Source organism: Lipophrys pholis (genome assembly GCF_963383615.2).
Source record: "Lipophrys pholis genome assembly, chromosome: 15".
NCBI lineage: Eukaryota > Metazoa > Chordata > Actinopteri > Blenniiformes > Blenniidae > Lipophrys > Lipophrys pholis.
This window is the reverse complement of record NC_137642.1, coordinates 12,973,055-12,988,289: the sequence shown is the minus strand read 5'-3', so window position 1 is coordinate 12,988,289 and position 15,235 is coordinate 12,973,055. Positions and strand designations below refer to the sequence as shown.

The 15,235-nt window shown below is 43.1% G+C and overlaps 1 protein-coding gene across 3 annotated transcripts; it reads left to right on the top strand.

The window, feature by feature from the left end:
• Positions 1 to 875: 875 nt before the first annotated feature.
• prom2 (prominin 2) lies at positions 876 to 13,608 on the top strand. Of its 3 annotated transcripts, none has more exons than XM_080481412.1 (24): positions 876 to 1,027; positions 1,922 to 2,292; positions 3,472 to 3,536; positions 3,911 to 4,116; positions 4,270 to 4,390; positions 4,832 to 4,895; positions 4,978 to 5,067; positions 6,387 to 6,583; positions 7,420 to 7,494; positions 7,781 to 7,844; positions 7,989 to 8,148; positions 8,232 to 8,384; positions 8,477 to 8,600; positions 8,730 to 8,818; positions 9,135 to 9,219; positions 9,365 to 9,637; positions 9,719 to 9,811; positions 9,926 to 9,979; positions 10,070 to 10,150; positions 10,913 to 10,981; positions 11,067 to 11,156; positions 11,975 to 12,087; positions 12,225 to 12,264; positions 12,764 to 13,608. In XM_080481412.1, the coding sequence occupies exons 2-23, from the start codon at positions 2,019 to 2,021 to the stop codon at positions 12,250 to 12,252; spliced, it is 2,568 nt and encodes an 855-aa protein (XP_080337538.1). In that variant the 5' UTR covers positions 876 to 1,027; positions 1,922 to 2,018; the 3' UTR covers positions 12,253 to 12,264; positions 12,764 to 13,608. The 3 variants fall into 3 exon arrangements, with proteins under 3 accessions (XP_080337538.1, XP_080337537.1, XP_080337539.1); XM_080481413.1 differs by lacking the exon at positions 876 to 1,027 and adding an exon at positions 1,553 to 1,619; XM_080481411.1 differs by lacking the exon at positions 12,225 to 12,264.
• Positions 13,609 to 15,235: the final 1,627 nt, after the last annotated feature.

Genomic DNA, 15,235 nt, shown 5'->3' with positions numbered 1-15,235 from the left:
ATACTCCGCCTCTTAATGACTCAAGGTTAAATGTGCAAGGGATGGATGATCATGCACTTGATGATACAAAACACGGAAAACACTCTTTTCAAACAGTCTAGTGAAATCATGCTTGCTTCGCTTCCTGAAAATGTCATCACTTTTGTTTTGGAGATTGTTAGTTGTTGCGTAACTCAAAATCACCTTGTAGACTGGAGACCACAAGACTCTGTTTCTTGTCAAACTGGGGTTGGAGGAGGTTATAGGTATGTATGATTTGGCTCCACTTCATCCCCGGGTGTCTGTTATTGATCAAAGAGTTCAACATTAAATTCAGTTTTTTTTTAGACCTGTGTGGCTGTATATCTTCATTTTTTTTTTTTTTTCAAAAGTTTTGATAATATGGAGAATAATGTGATTTCCCAGCTGTTCCCAATAATGTGCTATTCTTCTCAAATATTTTGGAGAATTTCCTGTCAAACCCAAGATGCCTTGTGCTCTCATAACTCCTCTCCCCTGGTGTATCCTTCTCAGCTATCTTGTCCCACATATCTAGGATGTGTTTTCTGGAATACAACATCATCAGTCCAAAGTCCCGATCTGAAACAACAATACAGTTTTCACTACAATTTTTTTTCCACGTTTATCACAAGCATATTAGGCATATTTATTTTTTGCCAAGTCACATTTTTGAATCCAGGAAGAAAACTTTGACGGGAACATGTTTACAGACTACTCTCACTCCCACATGTTCCTCCCGCCCTCTGGCTCCACTTCTCTCTAAGACCCTCCCTCTGATCGTCTCTCTCTCTCTCTCTCTCTCTCTCTCTCTCTCTCTCTCTCTCTCTCGCTCTCTCTCTCTCTCTCTCTCTCTCTCTTTCTCTCTCTCCCACTCCAGTATTGTGAAGGGACAACACCCACTGTATCTAAGAGAACCTTTCACGTTGCTTCTCCGATTACTGAGAGAGCCACACGCCCCTTACTGAACTCTACGACAGGACCAGAGGTCTGCGCCTGTCCTGTAATTCACTGTCCAACTGAGAAAAGGGTGAGCTGATTTAAACGACAACACCTAAAGACTTCTACCTTCCTATTTTTCCTTTAACGTCTCAGTTCTTTTCTGATCTGTCATCTTGTACCTTGCTCTCATCTGTCCATCTTCTAACTTTCCAAGCAGACAAACACTTTTTCCAAACGCACATGGGCACGTTTACGCACATGGATTTAAAGGTTTTCTAAGTTAATCTTTCTTACCTATTATACGTGGTTAATTATAGTCTCTGAAAAATACTAACTACATCTGCAAGTTTGTTTGTTGGGGCACGACAAGGAGTACACGTGTGTTCAGTTTAATTATGGTGTTGAGAGGGAATTTTCTGAACGAGTGCTGCTCCGTATACAGAGCATACATCGACAATATTATTTACAGCATTCACGGAGGGAGCTGACAGTTTCGGTCTGTCTTCATTAATGCTTCACTGGCCAGTATTCTGCCAGACAAGCATGGTTTAGGATAAACAGAGATGATGCAGGTATGTGAGGCAAGAGCAGTTCAACTGGGTGTTTACACTATGAACAAGGCTTTGTCAGATCATATTCATCCTTGATGTGTCATTCTCGGTTTTCCTACAACGTTTCCTGTAAGGTTTGACTCACAACATCTCTTTTATTTCTATTACAGAATGTATTAAGGTTAGTGTAGTATGGAATAGAAGTGTAAAGTTTTGTCTCACAATCTAAGCAGTGCTACATTTAGATTGCCCATTTATGAACTGCCGTCTATGCCTCTTTCCACCGCGACGCTGTTATGAACTTTGCTGTGGCTTCTCTCTTGCTTTCCCTCTATGACTCAGTCTGCGGGTCTCTATGTGACTTTACTTTATTCTGAAATTTCTGTGTCACATGAATGTGCCGTTGTATTTAGTATCTTTTCTTGTTATAGGACTCATCGAGAGGGGTCCTACGCCATCCGTTGATCCCTGCATAAACCTCCCGTCCCTTGTCGAGTCTCAGTCTGTCCACCCTTTTCACTTGTAAACATGAGGTGGTGTGTTAATACGAGAAGTCCGAAACAGGGCTTCGTCGGAGGATGCAGGAGTGCTGTAGAAGTGGTGGCTTTGCTGCTGCTTCTCCTCCTGCAGCTCAGTCAAGCCCAGTCCGTGCCTCCGCGGACCGCCTGCGCAAATGCAACCCCACAGAACCTCAGCCAGCCTCACTACCATGAGAATCTACCGAAGGACACCGGTGTGGGTTTTATGGCAGCCCCGGTCCAGTCCTTCCTCCACACAGTCCAGCCTAACCCTTTTCCTCAAGGTGAGTGTCATTGCCGTTTCAGTCATAAGATGATTTTGCCGTCATGTTAATGGGAAAATCACTTTGTCTGCTTATTCGTAGCACCTGTCTGCTGACTTCTTGCTTACATGCAAAGAGCAATCTAGGGCAATTTAAATGACATTAAAATTCTATGGTTTTAGTGCTCTATGATGTGCTGAATTTCCCTACGTGATCATAAGCTTGATCCCGTGCTCACCTGTAAATGAAGCATGACGCTCTCGCTCACTGTGTTAGCAGGAAACAACGAGATTGGTTTCTGAGTAGGTTAAGAGGAATTCTTGTATTCTGCCTGGTCAATCTTTAACCTTTAATTTGTTCAGCTTTTAGGTCAGTGTTTGCCGTGTCACACTTGAGTGGCACCTGCATTTCCTTTGCCTGTTCCTGTAATATGCTTTGTTCCTTTGTATTTTGATCACTACTTCCTCATTTCTGAAATAAACAGTGTGACATTGTGGGCTTCAACTAAAACAAAGTCATCGTAAACTGTTTTATGAGCTGCTTTAATGGAGAAAAAGAGCGAACGAAGACTTCCATGTCGCCCAATAGGTGTCACCGATTTGTTTGAACACAGCCTTTTATCTCTCTATGACAATACGATAAGGCAAACGGATCGATAGTTGTAAGCTTTATGTTCGACATTAGGGCCTGGAATTATGAGCAAGTCAATACGTTGAAGTAAAAGAAAGCAGAAATGTGAAGTAGTGAGGTGAAGTGTAAACTTACAGAGCCAATTGTGGCCGGGTGGCACCTGACGTGACGGATACCGGTGAAAACTGTGCACGTCTCATGGAAACAGCACCTGAACAAAATCTCGTCCCACTTTTCTGTATCTTTATTTTGGATGAATAACGCCCACATTAACAGGTTTTAGCAATGGCAGGCTTTGTATTGTGCTTCTTGAATGGAAAAGTCTAACATTTCGTTAAAGCCATCCAGGTGTCCTGGTAACCATGGGATAGAGGTGTCAGATTTCCAGCCCTACATTGTGAAAGATTAAAATGTTTGTACAGAGCATAGGGCACATTGTCTTCCCGCCAGGGCTGCAACAACTGCACAGCATAGTTAAAGCTTCTCCTGTAAATAATAAAACAACTGTTACTGATTTATCACTGAAACACAGAATTACACCCGTGACTCTTTTATGTCTTGTGTTTGTAGATTTGATCCTTCGGGTAATCCAGCGATATGATCGCTTGTGGTCAAATGAAGATATCATCAAAGACGTAAGTGAATGAAGATCACGTTCATGTCTTGTGAACTTTTATGTGCGGGAACGTGGGAACTTATTAAAAAAAAAAAAAAAAAACACAGTTACGCCCTCCTCAGAGCCCCTCGAGCTGGTAATCTGAGAATGTTTAACGATAAAGCATCCTTCTCTCTAAATACTGCAGTCCATTAAAGTGACCCTTTCATCCACCGGGATTATGGACTGTCACCATTGTAAAGTAAAACTACTGTTCAGCGATGTCTCTGCTTTTTTTAACGTTATAACAAGCCACAACGAGTATTCTGTTTTCTGCCCCCGAGGCCTTGAAATTGATATTTTTTGCCATTATACTTGTAATACGTGTCCTTTTCTTGTGTACTTTCTTATCAGGTCCTGATCTACGAAGTGGGTTTCTTGGTGTGCATAGCCATCGGCGTCTTGTACGTCGTTCTGATGCCCATAGTCGGCTTCTTCCTGGCCTGCTGTCGCTGCCACGACAAGTGTGGCGGGAAGATGTACCAGACGCAGACGTCCTCCACTCACTGTCGCCGGAGAGTTCTTTACTGGAGCATGCTCGTCACCACAGGCATCCTCCTGTGAGTTTCCATTGGTGCTTGTGTCTGTGTGTATTTGAGAAAAGACAGCTTGAATATGCATGCCTCGCTGCCCCGTGTGCGTCGCTCGCAGATCAATATTATGTTCATGACACAAGTTTAGATTTGCCTTTTTATGTGTGGTTTTATTTTCAGGGCTGGAAATATTTGCATGTTCAAGAGTAATGAAAATCTCAGAATGAGTGTGGATCAGAGTCCGGGGGAGATCCGCAACACCGTCGACAACATCAACACCTTCCTGGTCACGGTGCCTCAGGCAAGAGAAAAACCTCTGTTCATATAAGTTTGGAAATATTTGAAAAGTTAAAGTCAAGTGACCTCAATATGGCAGCATTTATCATTTGTTTCGTCATTTTCTCTTGACCTTGTTCTTGAAGTTCTTAAATAATGTCATTTTAAGCTCAAGATGAGTCACATTAGGCTGTGACAGGTTTTGTGTGAGGTGCAAACAGACCTCAACCGTCCACTCAGTCCACTGGTTATTGACCGTATTCTGCTCAAATTTAGATCAAGACACATGATAGCTTGAAAAGGTTATATGGAACGAGAGATCAATCTCCTGTTTGTTGTCCTGCGGTTATAAGCGTCGCCACGTATGATTACCTCATGCGATCAGTCATCCTAATGCCTGCTGTATTTCAGCCCGTATCTTATGTACACACTTTGAAATGTTTGTTTTTGCTCTGCCTCTCTCCAGCAAATTGACTTTGTGGTGAACGAGAGCCACAAAACAGTGGATGAGGTCACGGGAAACTTCAATGGTAAGAAAAAAGAAATGTACAACGCAAACGCAGAAGAAGATCGGTCGATGGTTTGACTTTTCAATGTGTCTGCATGTTTTAGATATCGGAAATCAGCTGGGAACGGAGATCCAAAAGCAGTTCAATGGAATCCTGAATCCAGCGCTGGACTCAGCTCGACTCCTCCACCAAGGTACAGTTTGCCTGCATGCTGGGTCTCGATGCAGCATGAACTTATGGATGCTTGTGCACATATTTTATGAGAAGATCACCAGACAAGTTCGCCTTTGAGTGCACTGTGCTGTTGCATAACATCTCAACCTGGCTTTAGAATTAGATTTCATGTTTGAAAAGTTTCAATATTGCCAAATATTTACAGAAAACCTTTTTTGCTCCCATTGGAGTGACAGGGCCTTGCTTGCATGATGTGTGAATTTGTGTGTGAATGTGATTAAAGATGTAAAGCACTTTGGGGCTGCTCACGCATGTTGAAAAGCGTGATATATGTGAAGTCCATTCACCGTTTACCATTTGTCCCAGTGAGCACCCTCCTTCTGCAAAGGAAGACTGGGCATGGCTACAGCAAACAGTGCTGGAGTTAAAAACAACGCAAAGCGTCTTATCTTGACGAATTAATGTTATCCAGTTATTTATGTAGGCCAAGTGTAGAAATGGGAAGGTCTAGAAAGCTTTCTTAAGGACATTCCTCAAATGGTGACATACAAATAGAAAGATAATTAAAATATTCCAACATATTCTCAAAGTGTTTTACACTTTTTAGTCACGTTCACCCATTCACACACCAATGGTGACAGCTCCCATGGAAAACTCAACCTGCACTGAGAGCAATTTGGTTTTCATTGTTGTTGTTAAGGATATATGAACAGTGAAAAATTATGCGATCTACCCGACGGCCTTGACATTTCAACATGGCCGTCTACCAAAGGAGCCACAGCTGCCCCAAAATGTCTTTAAACGGTCACCAACAAAAACAGCGCACTGTTCAGTATGTGTGGAACCTCAGTCCATTAAGAACAATGATAAAACAGCAGCTCGTGGTCTTTTAAGCAGAGTCACTGAGTTGATTAATGATTCCTTACAAAACCAAGAACAATACAAACAATGTTTTAAACTAAAGTCTATAAACTCTTCCTACATATCAAAAACCAATTCATTGCGTCACACTGAGACTTCTACAGCACAGAGTGCATCATATAGACAATAATAAACAGAAAAAAAATATTTCAATCGTCTTTAGTGTCAGAAGAAGAAGCTATTACTATTTTTAGCTTTTGAACGAGTCCAAATTTGAAAGGATTGGCAATGTTGCGAGTAAATGAGGGAAGTCTCACAGGCACATTACTCAACAAAGCATTCATTCCCAGTGGGAGAACTGACGTGTGAAATCTTCCCGGTGTGGATTTCTGCTTTCTGAAGCTGCTTCTGAAGGGAGGTCGCCATGAGATTCTGCTTCAATGCCTTAAACGTCTGTGTTTTTATTTCTATGATCAGAGACCATTCTCATCAGCAACGCACTGAAGACGATGGAGTCATTGATGGAGGCGCTGCAGTCCAGTATGACGATTATCCAGGTCAATGTCACTGCTGTGAGAAACCGCATCAATCAGACTTTATCTAAGCCAAACTGTCTTGGCTGTAACTACCTAATACGGCAGCTGGAAACACTACAAGTGGAACCCACCATTTCAGTAAGCACTCATTGTTTTCTCTGTGTTTTTCTCTTGCATGGATGAATGAGTTCTATTAATCGTCCTAACAAGGGAAGGGCAAGGCTGCAGTGTGCTGGAGGTTATTCCGACCGACAGAGCACAAACCGCAGTATAAACCTGGATCAGACTGTTAATCCATTGCAGAGCTAACATGGGGGAACAATTACCCACGAACACTCATTCCTACAGCCAGTCTACAGCCAAGAAGAAACCCTCTCCATGAAACAACTAGAACAGAAAGACTTCTAGTATATAGGAGGTTTGAATGTCTCATTGTGAGTTGGCAATGCTGATGACTGCATCGCATTGATGCCAAAAAGGAAGGATTTGAGCAAATCAACAAAGTACAGAAAAATAGTCAGCGCCGTTGGAGTTTTCACTGTCACAGGAAACAGGAAAAGATATTTATCAAAACAAAATGATGCAGGCTGACGTTGTGACACGTGATATTAACGCTTCAATTTTAGCTTTGTCAGGATAGAAGAGTTGTCCTCCTCCCATCTGCTCTTCTGTATTCCTCCTTACACTCCTCTGACACATGCAGACTGTCCTCCCTTCCTCCTGCTCCTCCTGATCCCCTCCTCCTCCCCGCATGGACTGTGTTTTTGTCATTATTACAACGAGAATGAGATAATGAGAAAGCCTTCGGTCCTCTCTGAATTTGTCTCTGTTTCGCTGCGATCTTGTGACTCGGATAGGATTATAAAAAAAAAAAAAAACGAAAAACACATCTATGCTTCTTTTACTGCTGTTTGCTGCCCCCTGCTGTTATTTTTAGGTATTACATATCTGCCTGTGTCTTGTCACTTCTGTAGATTTTCAAATTCGAGGAGTTTCAGTTTGCGGTGGAGGAAGTTGTTAACACTAATCTGAATGTCAGAGTCCGTGAGGTGAGTGGCTTGTGATGGATCAATGAACTCATCAATCTTCGCAATCAAATGGCAGTGTTTGTCAATTGTCTTTGTCAGTGGACACAAATAAGGACAAGTGGTTTTAACCAAAGATAATGTAACAAAATGTGAAGAATGCATCTTTTCTTCACTGCGGCTGTGCTGTTCAGTGTCACAAATTAGAAAAATCTCAGCCTTACAGAAAAGCACGGAACCTTTTTCACTGAAAAGAAAACAATGAACACAAATGAACAATATCTAAAATAAAGCATGCTTCATATCTCAGGTGGAGGATTATTTCCGAAGCATCCCTCAGACGGTGACCAACGATACCAAGGATATAGTTCAGAGTGAGTAAATCTAATTCTGTTGTCAAAAACTGTCTTGATTCAGTAAATTATCAGATTTTTCTTATTTTTTTTAACAAGCTCAATGATAATAAAAAAAAACCTAATGTGCTTCTGTTGCACTTTCTTTGCTTGTGAACCCCTCAGGGAGCATCCAGATGCTTGGTGACATAAAGACACAGATCTCCCGAGTTCGCAATGACATTCCTCTCTCCAGTCTGATCAAAAACGTGTCGCAGTATGTGGAGATGGCACAAAGGGAAATCAATAACGTCTTGCCGCACGCTAAGAGAGCCGAGAGAATCAGGTAAAACCTTGAAAAGTACAGAAATACTAAATTGCCATTTATAGAAAGCACGAATCAGTCCTCATGTGTGCACACTTTTCCAGATGGGCAGTGTGCGTGGCGCTGTGCAGCATGGTCTTTGTGGTGGTGGTGTGTTACATTCTGGGTCTGGTCCTGGGCCCTCCGGGCCTCAGCCCCAAAGCAGACCCCACGAAGCGCTCGAGCGCATCCAACTGTGGAGGCACCTTCCTGATAATGTGAGTGTATTGCGTTGATGCGGGCTTATATCACTTCATAGTATCTCACCTCCAGAGTAGTTGCCTGACCTTTGACCTTGAAATGCTTGCAGGGGAGCAGGTTTCAGCTTCCTCTTCGCCTGGCTGTTCATGATCGCAGTGCTGATTCTGTTTGTGCTCGGTGGGAATGTTTACACTCTCCTGTGCCGGCCCTGGAGCAACGGACAATTGCTCGAGGTATTTACTGGTTTGTATATTTGTGTGTTTAGCAACGTAAAAATCAGATGTATCAGTAACCGTGCGTCTCCACATGCATATAGAATGACTGGAAACTTGTTAGAAATGCTGTGTCTCTTCCGTCCACAGTTTTTAGACACTCCAGGTTTAATTCCAGGGTTGGATTTAGGTCCAAATTTGGGACTGAAAACCAACCTAACTTTCTCTGGCATCTACAGGTATGTAATACTATTTCGCCTTTCATCCAAATGCAAGGTAACTTCATGTCACGTGGCTTGTTTCATCACACAGTCGGTTCCCAGATATGACCAGACATATTTCCTATTTAATATTTGGATTATCTATTCTCCTTAATAGTAGATCTCAGGTTGACAGAATCATAACACAATACATTTGACAGGTTCTTCTGCAGGATTATTTGATAACTCCAGACGAAGTGCCTTTTATTTGTTCATTCATTAAAGTTAGTGTGATCTGCAAAGCACATTTAAGTTAGACTCGGTTACATCTGGTGTTGATCTTGCATTTTTCCAGAGACTGTGAGAAGAACAACTCTCTGTGGACGACGCTGCACCTGCAAGAACTCATAGACCTCGAAGAGCTGCTCAATGTGTCCAAAGTTAGTTTCACTGCCCGCAAAACTGATTCTTTTCTCTCTCTCTTTTTTTTTATATAATCCCCAAACTTACTATCTGTTCGGTAACGCTCTGCTGTTCCCAGCCAAGTCAAGATCTTTGTTTTTCCTCTGTCATCTCTTCCCACAGTACACCGAGGAGATCGAGAAGGACTTCGAGAACACGCTCATCTCTCTGTCCTCGCTCGTCCTTCTCAACAATGACGTTCAAACCCTGCTCATTCGCGTCGGCTCCATGGCCGCGGACTTTGACTCCACTCCTGTGATCGGTGTCAATCTTGTGTGTGATGATATGGGTTCATGTATAGAATACAGCCATTTTTTATCCTCTGATATTGCCAATTTCTCCAGCGACGCCCTGAACACAACAGCCAATGAGCTCGACCGGCTCGCTGCTGCTCAAGTGAGTAACAGCGATTTCTGTCTCCATTGAGATTTTACACATTGCTCCTTTGCTTGAATGTATTTGTAATTGGTTTTCCAGTCAGATGTTAGTATTCAAGAAGAACTCCAAAGTCAGGCCAATGACCTGCGGCAAATTGAGGAACGCATAGAAATAATCATCAGCCCGCAGCAGGTCAGTGCCTGTCTGGTCCTCTCAGCCTTCTCTTCTAATCTCCTTGCTCAGGTTTTCATTTAATTCCACACGCTTATTTGACAACCCCTCTGAACTCTCTGTTTTCTCCCACAGCAAGTGCTCAACGCAACTATCATCGCCTTTGAATCCATTCGAGAGAAAGTCGTTGTGAGTACCTAGTCTGATATCTGGAGCTGCGACGGCTGGAAATCTCTCTCCTCTAATGTCCCCCCTCCCATGTGTGTGTGACTCCTTCAGGAAACGGTGGATGAGGTGCTGAGCAACATGGAAGTAGCACAAGACTTCGTCGACGCGAATACAACACAGATCGTGAAAACCGTGAGTAGAGCCACGAGTCACGTGAGCGAGCAGCAACCGTGCTCCATGTGGTCTGTTAATGCCCGAGGTCAGTCAGTCGTTTGGCCCGTGGGGGCGACGTGCTGTGCCTCACTGAGTACCAGGGTGCTTGTTGGCAGTCACGGAATCAAAAAAAAAAAGAGTTTAGAAGAACTGGTTATTTCAATGGAGCATTAGAAGAGGCTTTAAAAACAAATGAAAAATAAAGTTAAAAAAAACTAAACATGCAGGGAAATCAATTAAAGACTTTCTGCTTCGATGTGGCAACAGTGACGAAAGATTCAGACTTTTTAATCCACGACACTTAAATGAAGCATTCACTTCAATTACCCGCCTTTCACCTAATACTACACGCACATTTTTAACAGCATGAAGGATTAAATAAGGAGTATTTTCAGCCAAATATTGATATTTATTTGCTTCTCAATTGAGCATTTATGGCATCAGGACTGCGTCCGACTCACAGAGCCTATACTTATATCAACTTTAATGATTCCCAGATGAAAAGCCTTGGATGCAAAACAAACACTGTGTTAAAGTACAGCAAAGTTTCAACAGTTCTAACATTTGAATTCACATTGGAGTATGTAATACGCCATATGAAAACCTCCCCCAGTCTTTCAGAGGATTTAAGCCAGATTCCCCTCTGAGACGGTTCGGCTTCCTCCGAATCCCTCACGACTCTCCACTGTAAAGCAGGAAGAGAATGTCAAGAATTTACTCTCTTCTCTCTGGTAATTGCAGGAAAGCAGAAGGTTCTTGGACTGTCAGCTGGACTACTTTACTTCATACGCAGACTGGGCCCTGCGCACTGTAAGTTCACGTCTCGGTTTGCACTTTGCAAACACACACGTGGGGTTTCTTTGCACGGTCGCTGATCCGTGTGTTCTTCTCGCAGCTGACACAGCAGGTGGGGCGCTGTGGGCCGGTGGCCGGAGCCGTGGACTCGGTGGAGATCGTCCTCTGCTCACACATAGTGGAGTCTCTGGTAAGGATGAGAAGAAAACCTGCCGTCTTATTGTCTTTGTTACCACTCAGAGGCGTTTAGGAGATTATTTTAGAAGGGAAAGCAGGTTCAGACCAAAGGACAACTTGGAAAAAAACCCATCTTTGTGAAATGGAGCGCCGAGAAGTACTCGCCTCGCTCCAGAAAGCTGACGACCCCTGCACGTCATGAGCCTCGGCATCCACTGGCCCCGCTCTGGGATTTTCTGTGGCCTACCACTTCGTAGCTGAGTTGCTGCGGTTCCCAATCACTTCCACTTTGTCACTGATTGTGAGAACATTTCCCAGCTGGACTTCTTGCACAGGTGGCATCCTATCACTGTGCCACAGTGGAATCCACTGAGCTCCTGAGCACTCTCACAAAGTGTTTGCAGGAAATGGTCTGCATGCCGAGGCGCTTGATTTTATACACCCGTAACCATGAAAGTGATGGGGATTGGAAGGAGACGATTTGGATAGACTGAGCAAATATTTGCACTGAGCAATAAAGTATTTATCTTTATGTTTACTTCTATTTTACAAAAAAAACCATAAAATTTTCCCAGTTAGTGCGCCGTATTAATAAATCTAAAAAAAAAAATAGGACAAACTATCGGAAACATGAGCACTGTACACAGAAAACAGCTTCAAGTGACGGTATTAAACATACACCAAAATATGTCTTAGTTTAGTGTCCTATTTCATACATAACACACACAGTACTGTAGAACTAAGTACAGATTGAGGCAGCGAGGGTACTGAGGTGTTGGTACAGTATAAAGAAATATACCATTTTTGCGATTGCCCTCTTCTTCTCCCCAGAATGCGTTCTGGTTCAGTCTGGGCTGGTGCATGATCTTCTTCCTCCCCGCCATCATCTTCTCGATCAAGCTTGCCAAGTACTACCGAAGGATGAAGAAGTCAGAAGTCGATTTGTAAGTAGCAGCGCAATCGTCCAGCAGACCGAACCCATTTCCACTCTCACTCTTATGTGTACACGCACGGAGGAATTACACGACGGTGGCTGCCTGCCTGTGACCATTCATGTTAACGTTGATGTGTCTGTTTCCAGCAACCACGTGGGCAGTGGCGGCTGGTGATAAGTGTCTTTGGTGGGACTTTTCTTTATTATTCCATTTTCAGCCTAAAGTTTATTTAAATACAGTGTGTTTATAAACCACATTACAACAAACTTGTTTGGATTGAGAGAGGTCCCAGTGATGAAGATTATTGTAAATTTAAGCAGGTAGTGAATAGAGAGCACCTTATAAGATGACTCCTTTTATTAACATACTTGTAAACAAATGCAAGCAGATGCTTCGTTATTCCTATTAGAACATGGATATGTTTTGAGGCTGATTTACTTGAAACGGCAGTTCGTCTGAGTTTAGGAAAGACCAAGGGTATATCAGGGATATTTTGTAACGACACATGAATCCATCTTTCAAAGCATTTTGGAATGCAAAGCCAGCTTTTTGAAGATTATCTTTAGAAAATGAAGTGAATACAGTTCAGGTCCCATTGTTAGTTTGTTAGGATAAACAAATTTCAACGTTATTATAGTTTATTATTATATTTTACAATTTTTTTTCTTCTTCTTCTTGCTCTCAGGGAGAATGGCCCCCTGCCGCCCCCTACTGTCATGCTGCCACTGCACAAGCAAATGAACCGCATCTACCCGGAACAGCAGCGACCCACCCAGACAGAGGGCACCCGGGACCAGAAGCAAAAGAGAAAGCAGAAGAAGAAACAACTGAGAAAGAAAGGAAAGAGGCGCCTGGACAAAAAGAGAAAACACCCAGCAAATCCAAACAATTAGCCCCATGTATCTTCCGGAAAGGGGCTCCCTGAGGTCGCTTCCTGAAGTCACTCTCATCTTGGGCTTTAGCACCAAAAAGAAACAGGTGCTGGTTTGGGGCCAGGGCCGGATTTAGCACCAGTTCTTTGTATTTCCACCGCCAAAGCGCCGGCCTATCAGGGTGCTGAACAGGTGCTGGGCCGGCCCCAAATCGTTGCTGGGCCAGAGCGAGGTCAGAGCAGGATCTGACGGGTCATCAGAGCTGCGCCACCAGTAGGATTAAAAACCCAGTGCTGGACGAGGCATGGACTGGAGGGAACAGAAAACCCTAGGTGGATTTCACAGTTCTCCGTCCACTACAAGGACACCCCACTGAGCAAGCAACGTCCAAAACACGTCCGTCCGTCCAGGCCGTAATCTGGACGTCTATCTGACGGCCAGAACTAGTTGAAAATAGACGTTCTAACCAGGCTGTTAGGACCTCAGTGGGACCCCTCTAAAGCCGTGACCATGGAGCTCCTGACAATCTCTGACAATGTCTCTGATGTCTATTTCATGATTGTACCCTGGACAAGAAACTCAACATAATATGTCCCACTGAAACATGGCATTGTACTGAAGTTTGTTCTGTCCTAAATAAAACATTACCTGCACCTGGAAATGGCTTGCTCCACTGGCGGGGGTGGGGGCTTGGTAGTTTTCTATCATTCAGGGATCAACTTGACCCCTATCCCCTTGCCCGCGATCTCCTCATTTGAGCGTCGAGCTTTCAGGGGTAACCCACTTCACTATGAAATTCCTCCTCATCTACCGCCCACCCAAGCCACATCCAAACTTTATCGCAGAATTGAGTGAGCTGCTAACCACCATGAGTGCAACATCAGCAAGTGTCCTAATTCTTGGTGACTTTAACATCCATGTGGACTCTACTGTCCACCATCACACCATAGAATTCCTGCGGACACTTGACCCACTTACCCTCACTCAACATGTCACACATCCCACACGTAACAAAGGTCACATACTTTATCTGCTCATATCAAACTCAGATTTTGCCAAAAGCCTGTATTTCATGATCTTGGTGTTTCTGACCATAAAGCAATCTCACTGCAACTATCAACTCAACCTATAATGGCCAAACAACAGAGGCAAATCTGTTTTAGGAACATTAAAACCATAAACCAAGACAACCTCAGTACAGCAATCAAGAATAGTCCCACTCCTCCATCTTGTCTCCCAGTTAATGACCTTGTCACTCACTACCTCAAAAACTGGAATCACATTCTGGAAGAACATGCCCCACTTAAAACAAGGCCAGTTACATTTAAGCGGTCAGCCTCTTGGTTTACAGATGAACTGCGCAAAATGAAACTGCAGGGCGGGTGCTTGAACGCCGTTTCGTGAAGTCTGGACACACTGTCCACAAAATGGCATCCACAGAACATCAAAAAACCTACTCAAAATCCCTCAGCCTGGCCAGATCTGTCTTCTACTTCGATAAAATAAACAATAGAACAGGGAACGCTAAAGTACTCTTTACCGCTGTAAATGAGATTCTGCAATCCCAAGTTAAAACACTTACCAACAATTGAACGGAGCGATGCAAACTATCAAAAATAGATGGTTCATAAACTGAAATAAAGTCTAAATAAAACAAACAAAAAAAAATCCCCAAATGCAAATATCAACCTTAAAGGGAAAAGAATCAAAACAAGGTATTATTATAATATCAAAACGAAATTGGTTGGAAGTCATACTACAACAGTCAACTTACATGAAATTTAACTTAGTTTTTTTTTTTTCTAATAAAGATTCTCAGTGTTAAACTAGTTTTCTCCACACGGTGGCGTATAACACAATTCCGTCTTGTATGAAATATAATTTAAAGTGCAGCGGCTCCTCCACTGAGGCTCTGTAGAATATAATCAGCCGTTCCAAAGGCAAGCAGAGGACTGCAGGGCCAGACAGCATCTCTTTAGATGTATCACTGTTTACAGGACGCTGGCTATAATTGGAACAAGAGAATCGATGGCATTACAGCATCAGCATGGCTCAAAGCCTTGTAATGAGAGACGCTGGATGCAGGAAAATCAATCTGAGAAAAGAGAAAAACTGTGAGGTGGAGTTAAAGGGAAAGAAAGGAATAATGCATATCGGGTTCTGCAGGTTACTTTGCCGCTCCACTGCTTCATCTTCAGCATGACAGCCTGTTAAAATGGTCTGCCTTTGAGTTATAAGACCATCTATCCATCAATCCACTTTCTTTATAAAGCTCAATGTGGTTT